This window comes from Plecotus auritus (genome assembly GCF_963455305.1).
Source record: "Plecotus auritus genome assembly, chromosome: 3".
NCBI classification, from domain to species: Eukaryota; Metazoa; Chordata; class Mammalia; order Chiroptera; family Vespertilionidae; genus Plecotus; species Plecotus auritus.
This window is the reverse complement of record NC_137772.1, coordinates 203,028,425-203,049,319: the sequence shown is the minus strand read 5'-3', so window position 1 is coordinate 203,049,319 and position 20,895 is coordinate 203,028,425. Positions and strand designations below refer to the sequence as shown.

General features: G+C 44.7%; 1 protein-coding gene across 1 annotated transcript in view; it reads left to right on the top strand.

Annotated features, from left to right (window-relative positions):
* The window catches only part of ETV6 (ETS variant transcription factor 6), a 234,745-nt gene that overhangs the window by 104,791 nt on the left and 109,059 nt on the right, over positions 1 to 20,895 (top strand). The window contains exon 2 of the mRNA XM_080659934.1: positions 56 to 185. Coding sequence (XP_080516060.1) covers positions 56 to 185 — 130 coding nt within the window. The remainder of the gene's footprint in view (positions 1 to 55; positions 186 to 20,895) is intronic.

The window sequence follows — 20,895 nt, the reverse complement described above, 5'->3', positions numbered from 1 at the left end:
TTCCAAGCGTTCATTGTCTTTCCCCCTCCCCTCTTCCTGCCTTTGTTTTTAACAGCAAGAGCGAATTTCATATACACCTCCCGAGAGCCCGGTGCCCAGTTACGCTTCCTCGACTCCACTTCATGTTCCAGTGCCCAGAGCGCTCAGGATGGAGGAAGACTCGATCCGCCTGCCCGCGCACCTGCGTGAGTGTTGCGCCCGGGGCGGGGACAGACAGAGGGACAGCCGTCCTGAGGGACAGCCATCCAGAGGGACGCGGGGTCAGAATGATGGACTGCGTGGAGCTGAGGGGCAGGGCTTCAAGCTGGAGAGGGGCCAGCTGAGAGTGATTTCACACAATGTCACTCCCTCCCCAGAATGGCTTTGAAAACCCTGAGACTCCGGTCCTGTGCTTCTCTATTTGGCTCTATGATGTGTTACCCAAGCATCTGGGAACGGGCGCTATATATGGCAGAGTCCACTAACTCTCCTAAGAGGCCAGATGGATTCTTGGGGACAGTTAGTCTGCCTTTCTAAATTCACACTAACTCCCCTTTAATATTTTGTTCAGCTTTAAGTTTTGCTCAACTTGTGAGTCAGATTCTCTCCCTGCTTTGCTTTGGAAGCTGTGTGCTCTTCCTGGCTTCACAGGGCACCCCGCTCCTGCCTTTCCCATGCTGGCTGCTCTTCTTTCCTGGATCTTATGTGCCTGGACATGGCTTCTCTCCCCTTCTTTCTCCTGCTCCCCTCTCTTCTCTCTCTTGTGCCTGCATTACCTCCGTAGCTTCAGCCAGTTTGTGGTATTTCCCCCAATCATCTCCCAAATCGCCTCCACCCCTGGCCTCGGCCCCCTCCCCTGTCTGAATCTTCAGCTGCAACTTGGCAGGGTGTCGGGGCCAACACACGTGCTGCCGGGACTGGCTCCAAGCAGCCAGCACCTGTCATTTCCTTTTTTGTCTTTCCTGTGCCGCCACCCAGCCCAGATACAATGTGATGGGGGCAGCTGGGGAGAATGGATCACCTGATTCCCACCCTGGTCACAGTGTCCAAGAAAATGCCAGGTTCTCTGGCTTAAATGTTATCCCGAGGGTACCAGTCCAGGTTATGGAGGACACTGGGGTTCACCTTGGCCCTGTCCGAGTTAGTTCCTAATAACTTACATAGAGGCTCGATTGTGCCCGCCATCGCTTTCTGGCATGGTGCTGCTCCCCAGGTTATTCTCCTCTTGTTCCATCCGTCCTGAGGAGCCCGCAGGTTGCCTGCTGAAGGTGGAGAACAATAGGGGACGGAGGACACAGGCTTCTCTTTTCTCTTCCTGTGATAATTCAGGGAATCAGGTGACTGTGGTGCTGGGAGGTGCTGGGGGAACGTTGCTGGTAACCCCTTCTCCCCCACAGTAAGGTTGGGTGCCGGGCTTGTGGACCATGAGGATTGGGGACCACGAGGATTCTCCCCCTCTTCCAGCTTGCTGTGTCCATCACTATTTACAAAGTTGCTCCATGTTAGGGTCAGCACATTCCAGCTTCACTTAGGCAGGGAGGTAAAGGCATAGCTCCACTCTGCTAGCCTCTCCACAGTGCACGTTCACAGGCCAGTTTGGGACTGTGCAGGTGCCGAGGTCATGGCTGCAGGCACTGTTGTCCTTGGCAAACCAAATGCTTTGGCACCATGGCAGCAGACAGGGTTGCAAAAGAAAACACATCCAGGTAATAGCATCTTTTCCTCCACAAGCTGCCCTGTGACTAGCATATTCACTTCAGGATGGAGAATACTCGTGCCATGCAGGCCAAACACTCCTCCTACCAAATCTCATTCATTTCTTCATTCAACTAATAGTTATTGATTACCTGCCCTGTACCAGGGACCTTCTGGATGCTGGGGATACAGAAATGAACAAAGCAGACCAAGCTCCTTGCCAGGTGCAGAGAGAAATAATTATGAACACTTGTCCCAAACGGGCTGCTATTTCTTTTGTAGCTTTTTATTCCTGTACTTTGACACATTTCTCCAAGGAGGCCCCAATTTCTGGTTCGTTTCTGGATGCCCTTGCATATGTCAGCTCTTTGACCATAGAACTGCCTCTCCATAGGAAGTTATGGTAAAACAAAACAAACATACACCAAACTGGCAGTCAGGAGACCTTAATGCCTAACTAGTTCTGCTGTTAAACCAGCTGTTTGACTGTGAGTCAGTCATTGTAACACCCAGTTTTCCTATCATACCACACACATTGTGACCAGATAAGAGAATGTTAACCCTCTTCCAGGTATTATGATTCTCACCTAAGGAATCATTCTCCCTGTGTGAACTGTTTTTTCCACCAACACTTTACTTTTTTCAGGAGTGGACAGTTTTCTCAGAGAGCCACAGCTTACCACAGTTTGGCAAGGCCCTACTGTGGTAGTCACACGATCGCAGGATCACAATAGCTCACAGTAACAGGCACTGTGTGAAGTCCTTTATGTAAATTATCTTGTTTAATTCTCACAGTAATACTTGTAAGGTCAATATTCTTTTTATATCTGTGTCACACATGAGGAATTTAGGGCTTAGAGAACTGAAGCAACTTGACAAGGTCACACAGTTCGTAAGAGATAAAGTCAGGATTCAAACTCAATTCTGTCTGACTCCAAAGCTTACGTTCTTATCTGTTATGTTACCATGTGTGTTTAATAAATATTCTTTGGATGGATGGATGGATGGATGGATGGATGGATGAATTCAGGGTTGGCACTTAATAATTATTCACTGATGTGGCCATAGTGTTGGTTTATGGCTGGAATCTGTTCTTAGGATCAGATGGTTAGATTCTGCAGTCTAGCAATCAGTTAGACTGTAGAATCTAACAATCTGTTCTGAGTGATTCAGTATTCTGACTGAGGACTATGGTCAATCAGTTATTGAATGGTTTGCTCCATTGGATGGGTGGGTAGGTGGTGGGTGGGTGGATGGATCCCCCACATAGATAATTATGAGATACAGGACTGTATCATATTGTTGCCAACCTTAGAATCGATTTAGTTGTTAGATTATGGATTTGGTCAGGTGATGATTTTGCCTGCATGCCTACGCTCAGGCAGCCCAACTTCAGGGGCCTCCTTGTCAGTCTGCATGAGCCCCATGTGACACCATAAGTTCTGACATCTGGAATGAATCCTCAGAAAGTGGAGGTTCCCAGGCTTTTGTTGTTTGTCTGCAGCTGGGGCTTTCCACACGAGGCTGCAATGCCCTCCTCCCTCTCCTGTTCCAGGACTCCACTGCCCATCGTGCTGTTTGAGAAGCATCTCCTGTAGCCCCTAGGAGGGTTGAGGCCATGCCGTATACTTAGAGATGCATCCCAGCTGAGTTTCCAAACTCAAAAGAAAACAAATATTCTAACAAGGGAGTTGGGTTATTGCTGTTTTAATCTGGGATTCCAGACAATTCCCAGTGGAATGCTCATGGAAAGTACGGGGAAGAATCTGGAAGCCAAGACAGCAGCAGGACATTTATGGTATTACGAGGTTGAAAGCATTTTTAACTGCTTGTTTTAAAGAGATACTCACCAGGCTGATGTGCCTCAAAGTGGCTTCTTTTCATCATTTATCCCCATTGATCTACAGATAAGCCCTCTTTCTTAACTCTTTCTTTTTCTCCATTCATTCTTAAATAAATATATATCCTTTCCTGGTTAGAAGCAGGGCAGGGATCATAGTATTTAAGATTCTCTTACTGAGGGTTTCTCCCTATTTTGTTCTGCAAACCCAGAGCTGTCCTCAAACTGAAGACACAGCGTGACAGATTAGCAAGCTATTGAGAAGCAGAAAGTAATGCTTTCCTTTTATTTGCCTGTGACAAGTGGAGCCCAGTGTTAAGTGGTGACTGCAGAGGCCTTGAAAGGGGCAGCCAGGGGCATCTGGGCCTAGGAAACGGCTGAAGAGCCAAAGGGGAGCAGGGCCAGCCCGGTGCCATCCTGGTCTGGCTTCCTCACTCCCCAAACGTGCAGGTGGGTGCCCTTCAGCAGCCCCGCAGCAGGTTCCTGAACCTTCCCTGTTCCATCAGGAGAGCAAACACTCGTATATGTTTACTGAGGAGATAGGAAAAGCTTCTTTGTTTTCTTTTTCTTCCATAAAGGGTGCTGAATTTTTTTTAAGCTTGAGGATAGATGACTTCAAGTGCAACAATTATAGCAAGTAGAGTAAAACAAAAAGTCCCATTCTTTAAAGGGACATAAGCCTTCTATCACACCTTGAAAACACTTAAAAGGACCAAAGACCCTCTGAGTTCCTTGAAAAGATCACTCTTGATTTTTGAGGCAGTGAAGGGCTGTGGCTTGGAGCAAGAGATGCCTTTTTCTAATTCTTACAAGGGCCCTCATGATGTGAGGGAGAGACTTTTTCTCATTTGTCTGCCCAGAGAGCACTTTTTTCTAAATTCATGGAGCAGTGAGCACTGAGGGCGCAGCATAAGGTGCCTCATGAGGCGGTGCCAGCCCCGTGACACACTTGGCCTCAAACAGTGGTTCAGGGCTGCCCCTGTGATCACAATTAGGTAGTTCAGCTCGGTGGGAAAGAATCTAAATAAATAAATGCATGTTCTTTATTCTAAATTCCTTGTCCATCATCATTTCACATTTAGTTGCTATAATTGCATCTAATCACATAATCGCCATTTGCCCAAAGACTTTGCATCCTGGGATGCCAGTTTGGCCTTCTAAAATCCCTGTGAATTGGTATTTAAAGATCGTAACCTAGGAGTCATTCATCATATTTAATAGGGTTACGGTTTATGATGTTGTGGGTTAATAAATAGCCGTAATAGCCACTGGGAGTTTTCTAGTCAGAACACCAGAAATAGTCCCTTGGCTCTACTGCCTTTCCTTGTGAATCTTTTAAAATTCTTACATTACTACTCTTACTTGTGTGTGTTTAATAATTTAATTTAATGCCTTCCTCTGGAAACAGTACCTCTCCACTGCTCCCCCACTTGGCGATTTCGCATTCTCAGCAGAGTAACTGAGTTGAAGACAGTCACGTGACAGACGAAGCTATATTAGAACCAGGGTAGTAAAAAGAGATGCAGTGTCTCTCATTTCTAATCAGCTGGAGCAACCAACACTTTTATATGCTTTCACGTTATTTTTATTCCTGATGAAGAGGCCAAAATGGAAATCCAGTATAATCATAGTGAATATTTTATATTGTTATACGTAACAGAATGCATTCACATATACGTACTATCTTATTTAATCAAACAACAGTCCCTGAAGTAGGTGTTATTAATTCTGTTTCATTGATGAGATGACTGTGGCTCAGATAGGTCCTAATTCACACAGCACGTGAGGAATCTAATGCGATTATCTATTTCCAAAGTCACCATTTGACTTTCTTAGGAGAAAACGCAATGGCAGAGTCTCATGGGCCTGAAAGTACTGCTGACAATGGGAGTCTGGGCAGCCTCGGGTACAGGGATGGGAGTATGTAGGGCTCTAGTGATGCACTTGACCATTGATTGGTGCTGACCTTCCAACAGGCTGCCTTTCATCAGGAACACGAGCCTGGTACTATGGATAATTCCTTCTAACTTTGCTCACCCACTTCTGCTGCTCCTCCCTCTTTATTCTCTTGTGAGCTCTGGCTGAAGTTCAGTTGATCTCTGCAACCAAAGGGACAGAGCTGGTCGTGAAGGCCCCAAAGGGCCCGTACTGGGAGTGGGGCTCAACCAGGTAGCGCCATTTCTCTGGCATTTCACCAGGGATGGCATCCTGGGAGCAGGACCCATTTTCCTTTCCTTCTTGCCAAGTGAAAATGCTTGGTGATAGGAAGGACTTAGGTTTGGACAGACCTGAGCGGGCTTGATTCCAGGGCCACCTCTTTGTATTAGAGATTATTGAACCTCGCTAAGACTCGTGTTTCTTCAAGTGTCAGAGCTATGACACCTAGCACAGTGCCTGGCACACAGTGGCCGGTAACTCACTAGAGCTCAATTTCAGTTTCCCAAGTTGGTAAATAGCCTCTATAGGGGATGGCTTCTCCCGTTTACAAGGGCCAAGAGAAATGTTTGTTTCATTAAAGGGCCTAGGGTTCTGTGTACACAGCATTGAGACTGATTTCCCTAATTCACTGTGAAAATCGGCTTCATTTTCTAACCACTCCATGTGGTTTCTAGGAGCCCAGTTCTGCCTGAGGCCCTCCAACAGGGCCTTTTCTACCCACCCCATGTCTGTACCCCTCTCTGGAGCTGTTTTCCCATGGGCCCTGCCTGATCTGTAAGCCTCCTTCCTCAGCCCCTCCCACCCTCTCCTAAGACCCTCCCCTGCCTGTCCTTTGTCATTATCTGTGTTCCAAAAATGGCCTCTCCACTCACAGCTGCCTGTGACGTGCAGTGACGTCACCAGCAGAGTTGAGGCAAGGACATGGGGAAGAATATTTCATTCTCAGGATCTCGACGAAGCAGTAATGACTTCTCACAAAGATGGCCAGCCACCAGCATTTTCTATTTTGTTCCCCTCAAGCCTTCCTTTGGGGGCCTTCACTTTTTATATTCAAATCCTTAAAGGCTGTCTAGTCCTCCAACAGCCCACGCGGCTGCACCAGGGCCCTGGTCAGCTGCTTCCAACAGCATGGAGAGAAAAAACAGCCCACAGCAGACCAGCCAGGATGCTTTGGAAGGGAAATTTCCTTTTTGGGTTTGCTGTCTGAAAGAATTTCCGATGCAGGCAGACGTTAATTCCTAGCTCCATGCTTCCTGATAAGGAAGCAGCTTCAATAAATGCAGCTATTTTTAGATGTCTGGTTTTTTTTTTTAAGAAATATATAACCAGAGGTCTATTGACCTTTTCTTTCATTTCACGTTTCATGCTGTGTTCTGTGCACATTTAAGGCAGCTCCTCCTGCATAAGTTCTGACAAAGGGCTTTGACTGGAGAGGGGGCTCTCAGTGTCCTTACAATGCTGAAGTAGATGCTTGGAAGCTGTTAGCAATTTATTGTCCCTACTGGGTGCGGTGGGTTATTGATGTGAGCCCAGGGATGCCCAGCTCTATTCTGGAAGTTTATGACAGACCCAGCAAGAGAGCCATCCTATCTAATAAAAGAGTAACATGCAAATTGACCATCACTCCAACACACAAGATGGCTGCCCCCATGTGGTCAAAGATGGCTGCCCCCATGTGGACACAAGATGGCTGCCACAAGATGGCCAGCAGGGGAACGCAGTTGGGAGGGACCAGGCCTGCAAGGGAGGGCAGTTGGGGGGACCAGACTGGCAGGGGAGGGCAGTTAGGGACAAACAGGCTGGCAGGGGAGCAGTTAGATATCAATCAGGCTAGCAGGGGAGTGGTTAGGGGGTGATCAGGCTGGCAGGCAGAAGCGGTTAGGGGCAATCAGGAAGGCAGGCATGCGAGCAGTTAGGAGCCAGCAGTCCTGGATTTTGAGAGGGATGTCCAACTGCCCGTTTAGGCCGATCCCAGTCGGGCAGTCGGACATCCCTTGAGGGGTCCCAGATTGGAGAGGGTGCAGGCTGGGCTGAGGGACACCCCCCCAACACACACCCTGTGCACGAATTTCGTGCACCGGGCCTCTAGTTTAAAAATAAAAGCCTATGAGAACGCGTTCATCCTATGAGTAGAGACTTCAACAACAGGAAAGTAAGAAAGGACATTTTCATTTCTCCTGTCTCCTCTCAACCCCCTCCCCTTGGATTTTCCCAACCATCAGTACCTCTGTGGTCTTTCTCTCAGCATATTAGGGTTCTGCAGAATGAGAGGTGCCTGCCCATAAGCTCTGTGGTCGGCCTTATCTGTATCTACAAAATCCTGCTGGCAGGCGTCATGAAGATTCAATACAATGTTGGCTTGAACTCTGTTTTCCAAAGTTACTCCCCGCCTCCTCTTTATTGTCTCAGAGAATTGATGGGGCTGAGTCTATACAAATATGATAAAGTTTCCACCCACAAATAATAGATATTTTCTCCCATTTTGCTTCATGCCTGAATTAAACCTCATCAGTAGCTCAGACTCTTGGAGTTTCTAACAGGAATGACTTGGACCGTTTTGTCCTTATGCTTTTTCCAGAGGTGATTTTACCAATGTTACTGATTTCACTGTTGCCTGGACCAAGCGTGTGTGTTTTGGGGGTTCTTTTCTCTGGTCTCTTCTGAAGCAAGATAGAGCAGGATTTGAGGGATTTAAATTGTCCCTGTCCCTGGCCACATGCTGACTGTAAATTCCCAAAAATAATTAGTCACCCTCCCTTGATACTTACAGCTTCCATCGTGAGTAGGTGGACTAAAACCCCATTCTCTTGAAATTAGACTCTATTTCTGTTTCCTCTAGATCATGGCTAGAAATAGCCTCAAATGGGGCTCTAAGATTTCAGCAATAGAAATGCAGATTGCGGATATGGATACTGGATAAAGAGCTGTGGATGCGTGATGGGAACAGATTGGACGTCTGGAAGGGAGAGTCTAACCGTGAGGGCTGTGCAGGGAACACGTTAGTTCTCCCATCCAGCTGGGGCCAAATTCTCTACTCTGGGGATGGGGCAGTAACTAAAATGGTTCCCCGAGGAGGGTAAAGGTTTGTGAGGAGAGATGTCACAACCATTTTTTAAAAAGTACCTAGATGAGTGTTGAAGGGTGTGGAATGACAGCATCTTAAGGGGTATCAGGCAGTTTACGTAGCTCTACTTTAGAGGTATCAATGCCAGGAATTAATTACCCATTTGTTTTCTAGGAGTGGCTTATCTTTGCAAATGAGTTTCTTTTTTTGTCATCATAGCCCACCTGCCAGTTCACAGGAGCTGTGCTCCTCCCGAAGAGCCATTCCCAGGCCAACTGTGTGTCAGACGCCTCTCTAGATTCTAGAGAATTTCGGGTACAATAATGTGTGGGATAAGTGAGCATTGTCATTACTATTCATTGAGCGCTTTGCAGTGCCAGGAACTTTATGCATATTATTCTGAAAAGCCACTAAAACTGCAAAGTGGATATTATATCTGTTTTATATCCGAGGATCAATGGCAAATCCCTTGCCAAGAGACACGCGGAGGGCAAGTGGAGGAGCCACAGTTGGAATCCAAATCTCTATGCAGAACCCAGCGCTTTTTGCACTTCACCTTGTTGCTTCTTAAAAGTCTTAGAAACCAATGGAAATTAGTTCTTTCCAGCTGTTGGTTAACAGGAGAAAAGCCAAGCCAACAGGTGGATTTTCTTTTTTTTTTTCATTTCTTTTTTTCCTTATTTATTTATTGAATTTTCTTTTTTAATTTAAGCAAAATTTATATAAACTAAGGACACATGCTGACTGAAAGACCAAAGGGATAAAATCAGAGACATAAACTAAGTTAGATTTTGAACTTAGAGGGAGATAAATTTTAAAATCCAGTTCTCTATGCAGACTGTTATCTGCAACATATTTTCAGGTATTTTTATACATTCTTAAGTGTTAGAAAGAAAATTAAATGAAGTAAAAAGAGGTTCCTGAGGTCCACAGTTTTCCATCTTTTTATAAGAGATGATCTACCTCTCAGATCATTATTGTACAATAATACTGAAAGGTGATGTGCTCGAATAGAGATTATATTACTTGGTTCACACATTAAAGCATTTCACTTTCTAATACTCTTTGTTAATCTGACCTGCTTCGAAAGATTGTCTGATATTCTTGTGCCTTAGTTTACCCACCTGGTATATAGGCTGGAAAAGTCTACTCCAGGAGAACCGAGCAGGGAGTGCACTTGTCTGGGGGTCCACCCTCTGAATGTTGGCCCAGCGTGGTTACCCCGAATAGTGGGGCCACCCCGAATAGTTCATTCTTTCTCCCTGGGCTGGAGTATGCTCATGTTTGTAAAGCCAAGCAGCCCAAACACATGATTCTTCAGGTTCTTTGAAGCTCAACCACTTTATTGTTCTCTAATTCCGGAAAGAAATCCAAGGGATATTAGCAGGGGAGCATTATCTCTCAATGCTGAGAATCATGATCGTTCACTTGATTTCAAGTGCTCAACATCAGCTTTTAGTGCAGATGGTGCTTTTTCAGTGATACAGGAAATTGTCATCTGTGACGATGCCCCCCTGCAAAGAAACATGGAAGTTCAGTGCCTGCTGCTGTTGGATGCTTCCCTATGCTGTCCATGATTGAGATCAGATACAGAGCCAGCTCCGGGGCATTGCCTGTCTTCTGAAGGCAGTCCTGGCCAGTCGCATCTCACACTGGTTCCCAGGACCTCACCGCCAAACCCTAGGCCTGCTCTCCTGTTCTCATAGTCCCCCTTCCAGCCTGAGACTCGTCTGCGAGTTGGCCCTTTGCCCAGTGCATTATGCACAGGTGTGGCTTCTGGCAACTACCTTCTTGACCCCAACTCTAGGATTTGTGGGAATCCCCTCTGCAACTTGAGGCACATTGGCCTTTCCTGTAACCTGTAAAAATGACAGTCTGCATTTTGCTCCCTCTCTAGACCGTTTCCACGGGGTTTCAGGCTTTACCGAACCAGCTTATCTGTATAGAGAGGCCACGCCATCCTCCTTCAGCTGGCACCATAGCACATGCACAATTAATACTGCATTCATTAATTATAAGGGGTGGGGAGGAGCACCCGGTTGGCAAGGATTGAAGGCTTTCAGCTTCTAAAGTGAAGGCTTTGATGCCGAGCTTTCAGGTATATTTCCACCCGCCCAGCCAGCAGAGAATCTGTGACTCTCATGCCATCCCCTGGGCATGAAAACTCACACCCAAGAAACTATTTCTAAACAGAGGCCCCGAACGAGTTACTCGAGTCACCTACTCCTGGCGACAGGCTGTGAAGAGGGATGTGTAGGGTTAGGGAGAAAAGAATTGTCCAAAGCAGCAGTGATTCGTGAACAGAGCTGAAGATGGCTTTTATTTTGCCTCCTAAAGTAGCTCTTGGGTCACCAACGTCAGAAACTCTGTAGAGAAACAAAGATGAGCATATGATTGGTGTCAGCCCTCTTGAGGAAAAAAACAAACACAATTTTGCTTGGTTTGCCTTCTCCTTCCTCCTCAGAAGCCTTACTTCAGGAAGTAGCCCTAAGAACTGCAAGTTCACAAACCTGTCATTCCGATGGGTTGCAAGGTTTGACGGTCTTGGGCCTGTTTTCCTACTAGATGTGAATAAAGTGGAGGAGAGAACTCTTTCCTTTCCTTTCCATTCTGATTCCTTCCACACAGTTGTTCTCGCAGAACTGAACTCCCTCCCACACTTACTCTTTTCACTTCTCATGTGAAGTGGTACAGAAGCCACCTCACGAAACCCCCGCCCTGCACGCAGTTCTTCCTTTTATCGGCAACTCCGTCAAGCATTCTGTGTGGGGCTCTCGCTGACCTTAACATTTGACCATGTTTCAGTTATTTACCCAGATATTTTGGGTTTATTTAAAGGTCTTTTAGGAACACAAACGTAGAAATTCCCTAAGAGAGCTATTTCTCACTTGGGAGTCAGGGGTTAGAAACTTCCATTCTCTGATCATTTGGAAAGGAACTTCAGAGACCTACAAACATCTAAACAGATGCAATATTTGTTTGGCCCTTGCCAATGGAAATTGTTTTCCTTTTGATTCTTCGGCAAAGAAAAATTTTGCTTCAGATGAATCCCAATGAGAGAGAGAAAGGGAGGAGTGAGTGTTGGATTGTCTCAGAGCTGTGATGCCAGAATCTGCTTCACGGAGCTTCTGTGATGATTCCTACCACCCAGAGTGATCCAGGGAAAGAGCGCAAAGAAATGCTGCTGAGTGTGGTAGCCTGGGCCTTGCACATCCAGCTGTGTAGCAATCTCATGGCTGGTACTTCTTGGTTTGCTGAAGGAGCGTTGAGATTCAGAAAGTGTTTGGCTTCTAAACTTCTATTGTCCTGAAGGCACTACTCTGGGCCCAGGACAGAGGGCTGGGGTTGTCTGTGAGCAGGGCCAACGTTATGCTTTGGCAGAGTTTGTGGTCACTCGGTCGCAGTGATTTAAGACTGCCCTGAACTTCACTGTTTCCTACGTGAACTGCTGTGGTGCCTGATATTTCACTGTTAAGATACATTCCTGCCCTAGCCAGTTTAGCTCAGTAGACAGAGTGTTGGCCTGTGAACCGGAGAGTTCTGGGTTCAATTCTGGTCAAGTGCACATACCTTGGTTGCAGGCTCCTCCTTGGCCCGGGCCCTGGTCAAGGCTCATGCAGGAGGCAACCAATCGATATGTTTCTTTCACATTGATGTTTCTCTCTGTCTTTCCCTCTGTCTTCCACTCTCTCTAAAAATCAATGGAAAGATATCCTCAGGTGAGGATTAAGAAAAGAAAAAAAAAAAAAAAAAAGGATACATTCCTTTTGGACCAGGCATTAGCTCTACCTAGGTCTACTTTTAAGAGTAAAGCATTAGGATAGCATCTGATACCTTAGATAAAGATTATTAATACCTTATGTTCCTGATATCTTAATGAAAATTATTTTAGCAAATCTCTTGAATCTGTTGAAATGGAAGGACCATGGCCAGCAGAGAAGGTCAAGGGAGAGGGTAGAGTTGGAAATAAGCTTTATAATTTTGCTTGCGGCTGGCCTTCTCCACAGAGGATACAGACATAAGATTAGATGGAAATTCCAGGCCCCTGGATTTAGACAAAACATTGTGAACGGGGACCTCTGAGACCAGGATGAGTAATCTTACACTTATCATGCCTGGCCCTTGGCCTCAGGATGTCGCTAGCATCCCTATCGGCCTGATAAAGTTGGATCTCCTTCGAGCATGCTGCCAACTTGAGAATGTACAAGCCATTTGTATTTCCTTGAGAGGAATAGTGAACTGTGTGTGTATTGGGGAGGGGGGTGTGGGAGGGGGATATAAATCTGAATTTTCAAATTAAGCCTTTTAACCATCATCTGGGGTGACTAAATGTGTGGTCACAATGCCAAGTCTATGCAGGTATATAAGGGACCCTTTAATCCAAGCCTCAGGTTGAAGTGGGCAGGAGAATCTTGACTTGTGTGGAACTTAGAGGAGCTAGCCAGAGGTGAGTGGTTTAGATGAGGAGTGGGTGTGTGGAACTGGGGAGAAAGCTCTCTCATGGCTCTCCATCTGGAGTAATAACTTCCTTTATTGAGTGCTTATAGTAGGCACTTTTCACATGTATTATGTCATTTAATCCTCACGACACTCCTGTGAACCACATTTTATTATCCTCACTTTACTGATGAAAAGTCAGGTTGAAAGAGGATAAGGAGCTGGGCCAAAGCCACAGAACTGGTAGGTGGTGGGCCAGGTCCATTAGACTCTCCACCTTTCCCCCCAATAGAAGCCCAACTGTTCCCTAGACCATTCTCTTTGAGAACATGAAAAACAATGTTGGGTCTCCCTCCGAGATCCAGTTATGGTTGGAGCCTCATAAATTTTAGAAAAATAGAATAACTCATTAAAATAAAATTATAAATCCACTGCACAGAAAAGATCTACCACAACCCCAAACCTCAGAGTTAATGTATTCAGATTTCAGTGAGCTATATGATTCTTGTTGTCCCATAACTGTCACTGTGTTTCCTGGTCAATAATATCCCTTACAGAGTCCGGGCACATGAATAGTGTAATAAGATCAGATCCTATCGCTCTGCCCTTCTAGTGCAATCTAATTGCAGGTGGCGGGGAAACCCAGGGCCATCTTAGTTCCTCATCTGTCTGTGTCTCTCTTTCTCCCTCTCTTGCTCGATGGTTTGAAGTTCAATGCCACTCCCTCTTTTTGTGCTTTAGGTCTCTATGTTGTTTCTTTCTCACAACTCTTTTTTTAAATGAAGTGATTTGAAATGGAAAATTAAAAACTCATCTGAGTTTAGCAGTTTCCTGCTAATGCTTGTCTGCTAAGAAGCTTCATAAAATACTCCATATTATTATTATTCATTTCAGCACAGCTGCTTGGGGCTCTCACCACTTAATCATTCACAATATGTCTGAGAGATTAATTTTTATAAGGCTGTGGTTGGAGATATTTTCTTCCCCTTCCATATTTTACTTAAAATCCTCACTGGGGAAGTTTGTTTTGAAAAAAAAAATCTACCACTCTTGATACAAGGTAATTTGGTAATATATGTGCTTTAGGAACCTATAATTGACTTTTTTATTTTTGTGCACCCTCTTCATTTGAGATAGTGTAGTCTTTCTACCAGAAATCTCAATTGTGTGGAGGGGGTTGAGGGAGGACAAGAATTGGTGCCTTGTGCTGAAGTGCCATGTGATGGCTATGGGGTACTTGTGTGTGTGTGTGTGTGTGTGTGTCCACGTGCATGCATGTGATATAGGAAGTCTACAGATATGCCTATTTTTTAAAATTGATTTTAGAGCGAGAGAAACATCAATTTGTTGTTCCACTTATTTATGCATTCATTGGTTGCTTTTTTTTAAAATAGTAATAATGACCATGATTTTTAAAGTATATATATTATTATTGATTTCATAGAGAAAGGAAGAAGGAGAGACAGAACCATCAATGATGAGAGAGAATCACTGATTGGCTGCCTCCTGCACACCCCCCACCGGGCATCGAGGCCGCAACCCAGACATGTGCCCTGACCAAAAATTGAACTGTGACCTCCTGACTCATGGGTCAAGACTCAACCACTGAGCCACGCCAGCCCTGGCTGCTTCTTGTAAGCTCCCTGACCAGAGATCTAACCCACAGCCTTGTATCGGATGATGCTCTGACCAACTGAGCTACCCAACCAGGGCCCAGGTATGCCAGTTTCTTGATGAAAGTTGCAGATACGAATTCCTTCTTGGAGAGTCAAAGCTCTTGGTGTAACACAGGATGTGAGGAGGGCGAGGGCACAGGAGAATGAAGAGGGAGGAAGAGGTGGGCCAGGGTCAGGCTCGGTGGGTCCCCACCCGCTGGGTGAGAGCCCAACTGTTTATCCCGACATCCCAGAAGCCCCAGAAAACCAGGGGTGTTTTCAGGACTCAGCTGCCAAAGTTTCTTGAAACAGCTCTGCTCAAAGGCATATGCTGGGCTCACTTCTGAGGGAAATTTCCTTTTTGGGGAAGTTGAAGCAAAGGAATTTCCTGTGTGGGCAGACAGAGCTTCCTGACTTGAAGGCTTCTTGGAAGGGAAACAGTTTCATAATGAAATGACAAATTAAAGACATACCAGCCGGGTTCACTTCAAAACAGCTATTGAGAGTGCAGGCAAAGCCCTATTATACTCCCTCACAGAACAAAAATAAATCCCATCCTGACAGGTTTCTGTATGCTGGGCTATATCCTGCCCCCCCCCCCCCCCCCCCCGCACCTTCCTCCCACCCCCACCGTTAGCTGCCACCATCTCTATCTCTGACAGCCCCCGGAGCAGCCAGCAAGGAGGCTCGGAGCGCTGCTCCTGCTGCCGTTCTTTGTGGCTTCACCCATCCCTGACCTACACAGAGGCCTGACAGGTTTTGTTCCAGCCCCATGCTGCCAAGACTCAGAAATGACCTCTTTCCGTCCTCCTTCGACACAAAGCAACGATTGAAGATGTCTTCAGCAACGGGGTAAAAAAATGCAGCCATTTCCTCAGGCCGGCCTTTAAAATCTTGCAGGCAGTAAATGTAAGTGCTCCTCTGTGCTGAGAGCTGAGTCTGAAGTCTCTACGTTGTTGAAGGAAATAAGGGTCCGTGCTGGCCAGAGGATGCACTTACACCTGAACATGTTTTCTAAGGCTCAGCAGCCGGCCTTTGAAACAATTGACATGAAGATGCCTTGTGAACTAAATTTATTTTTTCGTGGAAGAGACTAGGAGAAGGAATGACGGCAATAGCATTTGGGGTCAGTTATTAATTAGGCGAGGCTAATGAAGTACAAAGGGCACAGGTTTTAGAATGGATGTTTAAGTTCATGTGCCAGCTTTGGCAATATGCAGCCAGCAGTGTAACCTTGGACACGTCTTTCAATGTCTCGGCCTTTTTCTCTCTAAAATGGGCATAGCAATACCTTTTTCACATTGCTAAGAGGATTTTAGATTATGATTTCTAAAACACTTTGTAAACTCCTGAAACCTTCACCAAATAGCCCTTGCTCATTAGTCAATATTGGTGTCTTTTGGGATTGAAATAACAATTAGATTAAACATCAGAATTGTAGAATTTGTAGATTAATTTAGCACATAGTTACTAGAGGTTTTCTATGTGTGTAATATATTTGGGCTCTATGGAGGGAAATAAACAAAGTGTGACGTTTGGAGCGGCCACATGGTAGAGCAGCAAGAATCTTGGACTTGGAGTCAGGAGGCCAGGGTTCAATCCCAGCTGTCACTCAGTAGCTCTGTGGCTGGGGGTGAACTGTTTAACCTTTATGAGCCTCATCTGCCCATCTGTAAATTGGGGACATCGAACTCTGTGACTTTAATAGGATCTGTCTAACTCTGGTATTGTGTAATCAATTAAGAGGTCCCTGCCTTTTACAGTTGTTTATAGGATTTCTTCTGAAGAATAGGAAGAAGTATTTACTGTAAAATGTCCTGTCTGATGAAGAAACTTATGTCAAAAAGCTAGGTATTTCCTGATGTAAAGAGGAAAAATGGTGCTTGCCAGCTGTGTCAGCTATAGCAATTTGGTTCAAGGTATTTCTGAGTGAATGCTGACTTGAAAAAAAAAAACCTAGGATCATGGGTTGAACATGGCAGTTTCTCAAGACAGCTTGTCTTGGGGCTTTGGTTTACCTACTGCTGGCTGCTCTAGGGGACCCTCAGTTTCCAAATGGTTGTTCATGGAAGCCATTCCCATTTGGAGGTCTTTGTTTAAGTAGCCACCCAAGATAGAGGCCACAGTGTTGACCAGTCCTGCCAGTTTAGCTAGGAATGCAAAGATGAGTCAGGTAGAAACTTAGTCTAAGAAAGCAAAAACTCAGTTAATATCATATTCACAAAACCATTATTTACTGAGCATCTAAATATCTAAAACCTACAAGGACATGTTTTATTTTTATTTTAGTTGTTTTAATAAATCTTTATTGTTCAGATTATTACAATTGTTCCTCTTTTTCACCCCATAGCTCCCCTCCACCCAGTTCCCACCCCTCCCTCTGCCCTCTCTCCCCCACCCCCGCCCCACTGTCCTCATCCATAGGTGTACGATTTTTGTCCAGTCTCTTCCCACACCCCCACACCCCTTTCGCTCCGAGAATTGTCAGTCCACTCACTTTCTATGCCCCTGATTCTATTATATTCACCAGTTTATTCTGTTCATCAGATTTTTTTATTCACTTGATTTTTAGATTCACTTGTTGATAGATATGTATTTGTTGTTCATAATTTTTATCTTTACCTTTTTTCTTCTTCCTCTTCTTAAAGAATACCTTTCAGCATTTCCTATAAAACTGGTTTGGTGGTGATGAACTCCTCTGACTTTTTCTTATCTGTGAAACTCTTTATCTGACCTTCAATTCTGAATGATAGCTTTGCTGGGTAGAGTAATATTGGTTGTAGGTTCTTGCTATTCATCACTTTGAATATTTCTTGCCACTCCCGTCTGGCCTGCATAGTTTCTGTTGAGAAATCAGCTGACAGTCGTATGGGTGCTCCCTTGTAGATAACTGTTTTTCTCTTCCTGCTTTTAATATTCTCTCTTTGTCTTTTGCCCTTGGCATGTTAATTATGATGTGTCTTGGTGTGGTCCTCTTTGGATTCCTTTTGTTTGGGGTTCTGTGTGCTTCCTGGACTTGTAAGTCTATTTCTTTCACCAGGTGGGGGAAGTTTTCTGTCATTATTTCTTCAAGTAGGTTTTCAGTATTTTGCTCTCTCTCTTCTTCTGGCACCCCCATAATTCTGATGTTGGTACGCTTGAAGTTGTCCCAGAGGCTCCTTACACTACCTTCATATTTTTGGATTCTTTTTTCTTTTTTGCTTTTCCGGTTGGGTGTTTTTTGCTTCTTTGTATTTCAAATCTTGGACTTGATTCTTGTGATCCTCTAGTCTGCTGTTAGATCTCTGTATAATATTTTTTATTTCAGTCAGTGTATGCTTAATTTCTGGTTTGTCCTTTTTCATATCCTTGAGGGTCTCGCTAAATTTATTGGCCTTTTCTAGAAAATTCTTGAAAAACCTTACAACCGTGGTTTTGAACTCTATATCCAGTTGTTTGCTTTCCTCCATTTCTTTCATTTGTGATCTGTTTCTTTGTCTCCGCATTTTGGCTGCTTCCCTAAGTTGATAGAGTGGCTTTGTGTGCTAGGTGTCCTATAGGACCCAGTGGCTCAGCCTTCCCAGTTACCCGAGGTGGACACTCTTGGTGCACCCCTTTGTGGGCTGCGTGCACAGTCTTGTTGTAGTTAAGCCTTGATTGTTGTTGGTATCACTGGGAGGAATTGACCTCCAGGCCAACTGGTTGTGAGGATCAGCTGTGTCTACGCTGGGAGAACTTCTGTGCTGGAGACACCCTTATGAGACAAGACTTGCAAAAAGCCTCTGTGCTCATCTTGGATGGAGCGGAGTCTCAGGGCAGAGCAAAGAGCATTGGTTTCCCGTCAGCCCTGCCCTAATAGGCCCCTGTGTTTCAGTGTCCTGTGGTAATTGCTGCAAGCACCTCTGAGAGAAAGCCGCCCTCAAGTTCTGCCCGCTGCCAGACAGTCCACTTTCTCCCTAAATGAATCTGGGTCCCCAGAGTCTCGCCCGGAACTGGAGTTCAGTGCAGTCGGGAGCTTTTGTCTCCCTCCCGCTTGAGAAAGCCAACCGTGCCCTCAGTTGCCAGTCCTCTCTGCCCGTCTCAGTACCTCTGCCTCCTGCAGTTCCTATGAGTCTCAGTGTGCTTTTCTCTTTCCTTCTAGTTGTAGAATTTCCACTCAGCCAGCTTTCCTGTGGTTCTGGATGATGTCTGTTTTGTCTTTTAGTTGTAGTTTTGAAACTGTTGTGCCAGGCAGCAGTTTAGGTGTTTACCTATGCCGCCATCTTAGTTTCTCCACAAGGACATGTTTTATATCTCCATAGAAAGTACATTTTTTCTTGATTCTAAGTTTGCTTGTATTAACTTTTCTCTGTACAAGTAAGCTTTTTGTGTATGCCCTGTTAAGTCTAGAGTTTTTATCCCCAAAGTTTTTATGTGCTGATATGGAATTTTAGGACTGCCGAATTATTCTTCCCCTATTATTCAGTTGGTATGAGTAAAGGACTGTTACACATTTTGCCTCAAAACAGTCTTCTCAGCACCCATTTTTGATTTGAGAAAACTGAGCTACTGGAAAAACTAGAGACCATGTAGAAAATCACAGTTGTAAAATGCTGACATCCCAAGCACTGAGTAAAAACAGCTGACATTCGTTGGGTGTGTACTATGTGTTACAAGTCTGGGAGTAAGTGATAGTATCTTTGCTGTACAGGTACAGAAACCAGGGCTCTGAAATGTTCAGTAACTTGCTTAAGACCACAGACCTGGTTGGTGGTAGAACCAGAATTGATACCAAGGTCTATCTCCTCTGGAATCTGTGTTCTTTATCTCTTCAGTGCATCCCATCTCTGTTGTTGAGTGTAATTAAATGAGCCTCAGTGCTTAGAAGGGAAGCATAGCTATACCAGGTCCCTGAAAATAAACAAAACTAACCTCCTAGTTGGGATACTCTTGTAATGGCAACAAAGCCTGCAGCCTTCCATTGTGGGAAATACTGTACCTGGGCAATAAACTGAGCAAACATTGCCCAGCCCCTTTTCTCTAGAAAAGCCCATTCTGGTTCATTCTAGGGCCAAGTTTGCCTAGAACCCCACTGGCCAGCTCTGCCACATCTTACAGATTAGGACAGAAATCTGCTGGCCATGTTTCAGATAGGTAAGGAAAGTGACCCAGATCGCGTTCTTTTCCATGTGAAATTCCTTGGAAGTATCATTTGTGGCTGCCTGGGTTTGTTCTGAAGACAATTCAAATCTTGTTCTATTCAACCATTATGCTCAAAGCTCGGAATGCAAAGATGAGTCAGTCTTGATTCTATGTTTGCTTGTATTAACTTTTCTCTGTACAAGTAATCTTTTCGTGTATGCCCTACTAAGTCCAAAGTTTTTATCTCCAGCTTATTTGACTACAGTGTAAATAGCTCTGGAAGTAATTTCTCCTTCTCATTCCCAACATTAACCTTATTTTCTTCTCCAAAGAATATAGACTTTCAAAACTACTTTTCAATAAAGGCCAAGATTTTTTTTAAATTCACTTATATTTAAAACACAGATAGCATCCAAGAGGAAATCTGAGAAAAAAAAATACAATTTTGATGGTACGTAATTATAAAAGACTCACAGTACTAAGTTATTTTTTGGCATATGTAGCAAAACACTGTGCAGGTGTCATTTTGAGTTCATAGTTAGGGGAGAAATGGTGCCATTTCTCCTGTAGAGAAATGTAATTTCTCATTTTAATCTTTCATTGGCTTCTAGAGCAGCCAGTAGGGTCTTTTTCAAAAATTCTTTTTCTTAGTTATTTCAGATTCCCTATCTAGGCTTACGTTACAAAAAAGGAAAGTACCCATTGAAATGCTGTGGCCAAAGCTAAACTTTAATCTGCTCTTTTCCTCCTCTGGTGAGGAACTGAGGGATGTGGAAAAGGTGGACTGACGTCGTTATTATTTATTTTGGTTGGAAGGGAGAAGAGATGTGGAGGAGGGTTAGGAATAAGAGCTGGTGTGCACTCACCTGCTTCTTAATCCTGTGTTTCCTTGGGTATGTTTCTTACCTGACACTCTGGGCAGCATTGCCAGGGAAGAACATGTTAGAAGGAGGATATTAACAGAGATGTTCCAGGAGCTGAGGAGGTGCCAAAGGGAGCAAGATGACTGATAGGTGGATGAAATTCAATATCCTTTCTGTTCAATCTTAAACAAAAGAAAGTTGCTACTTATTAAGTTTGCATTATATCTCCTTTTCAGTATCCCCTGCTCTTCAAACACAGGTAAATAAAGCAACAACAACTCATTGGGCCTTGAAGTAGATTGCCAGGCCTTGGATGTTGGGAGT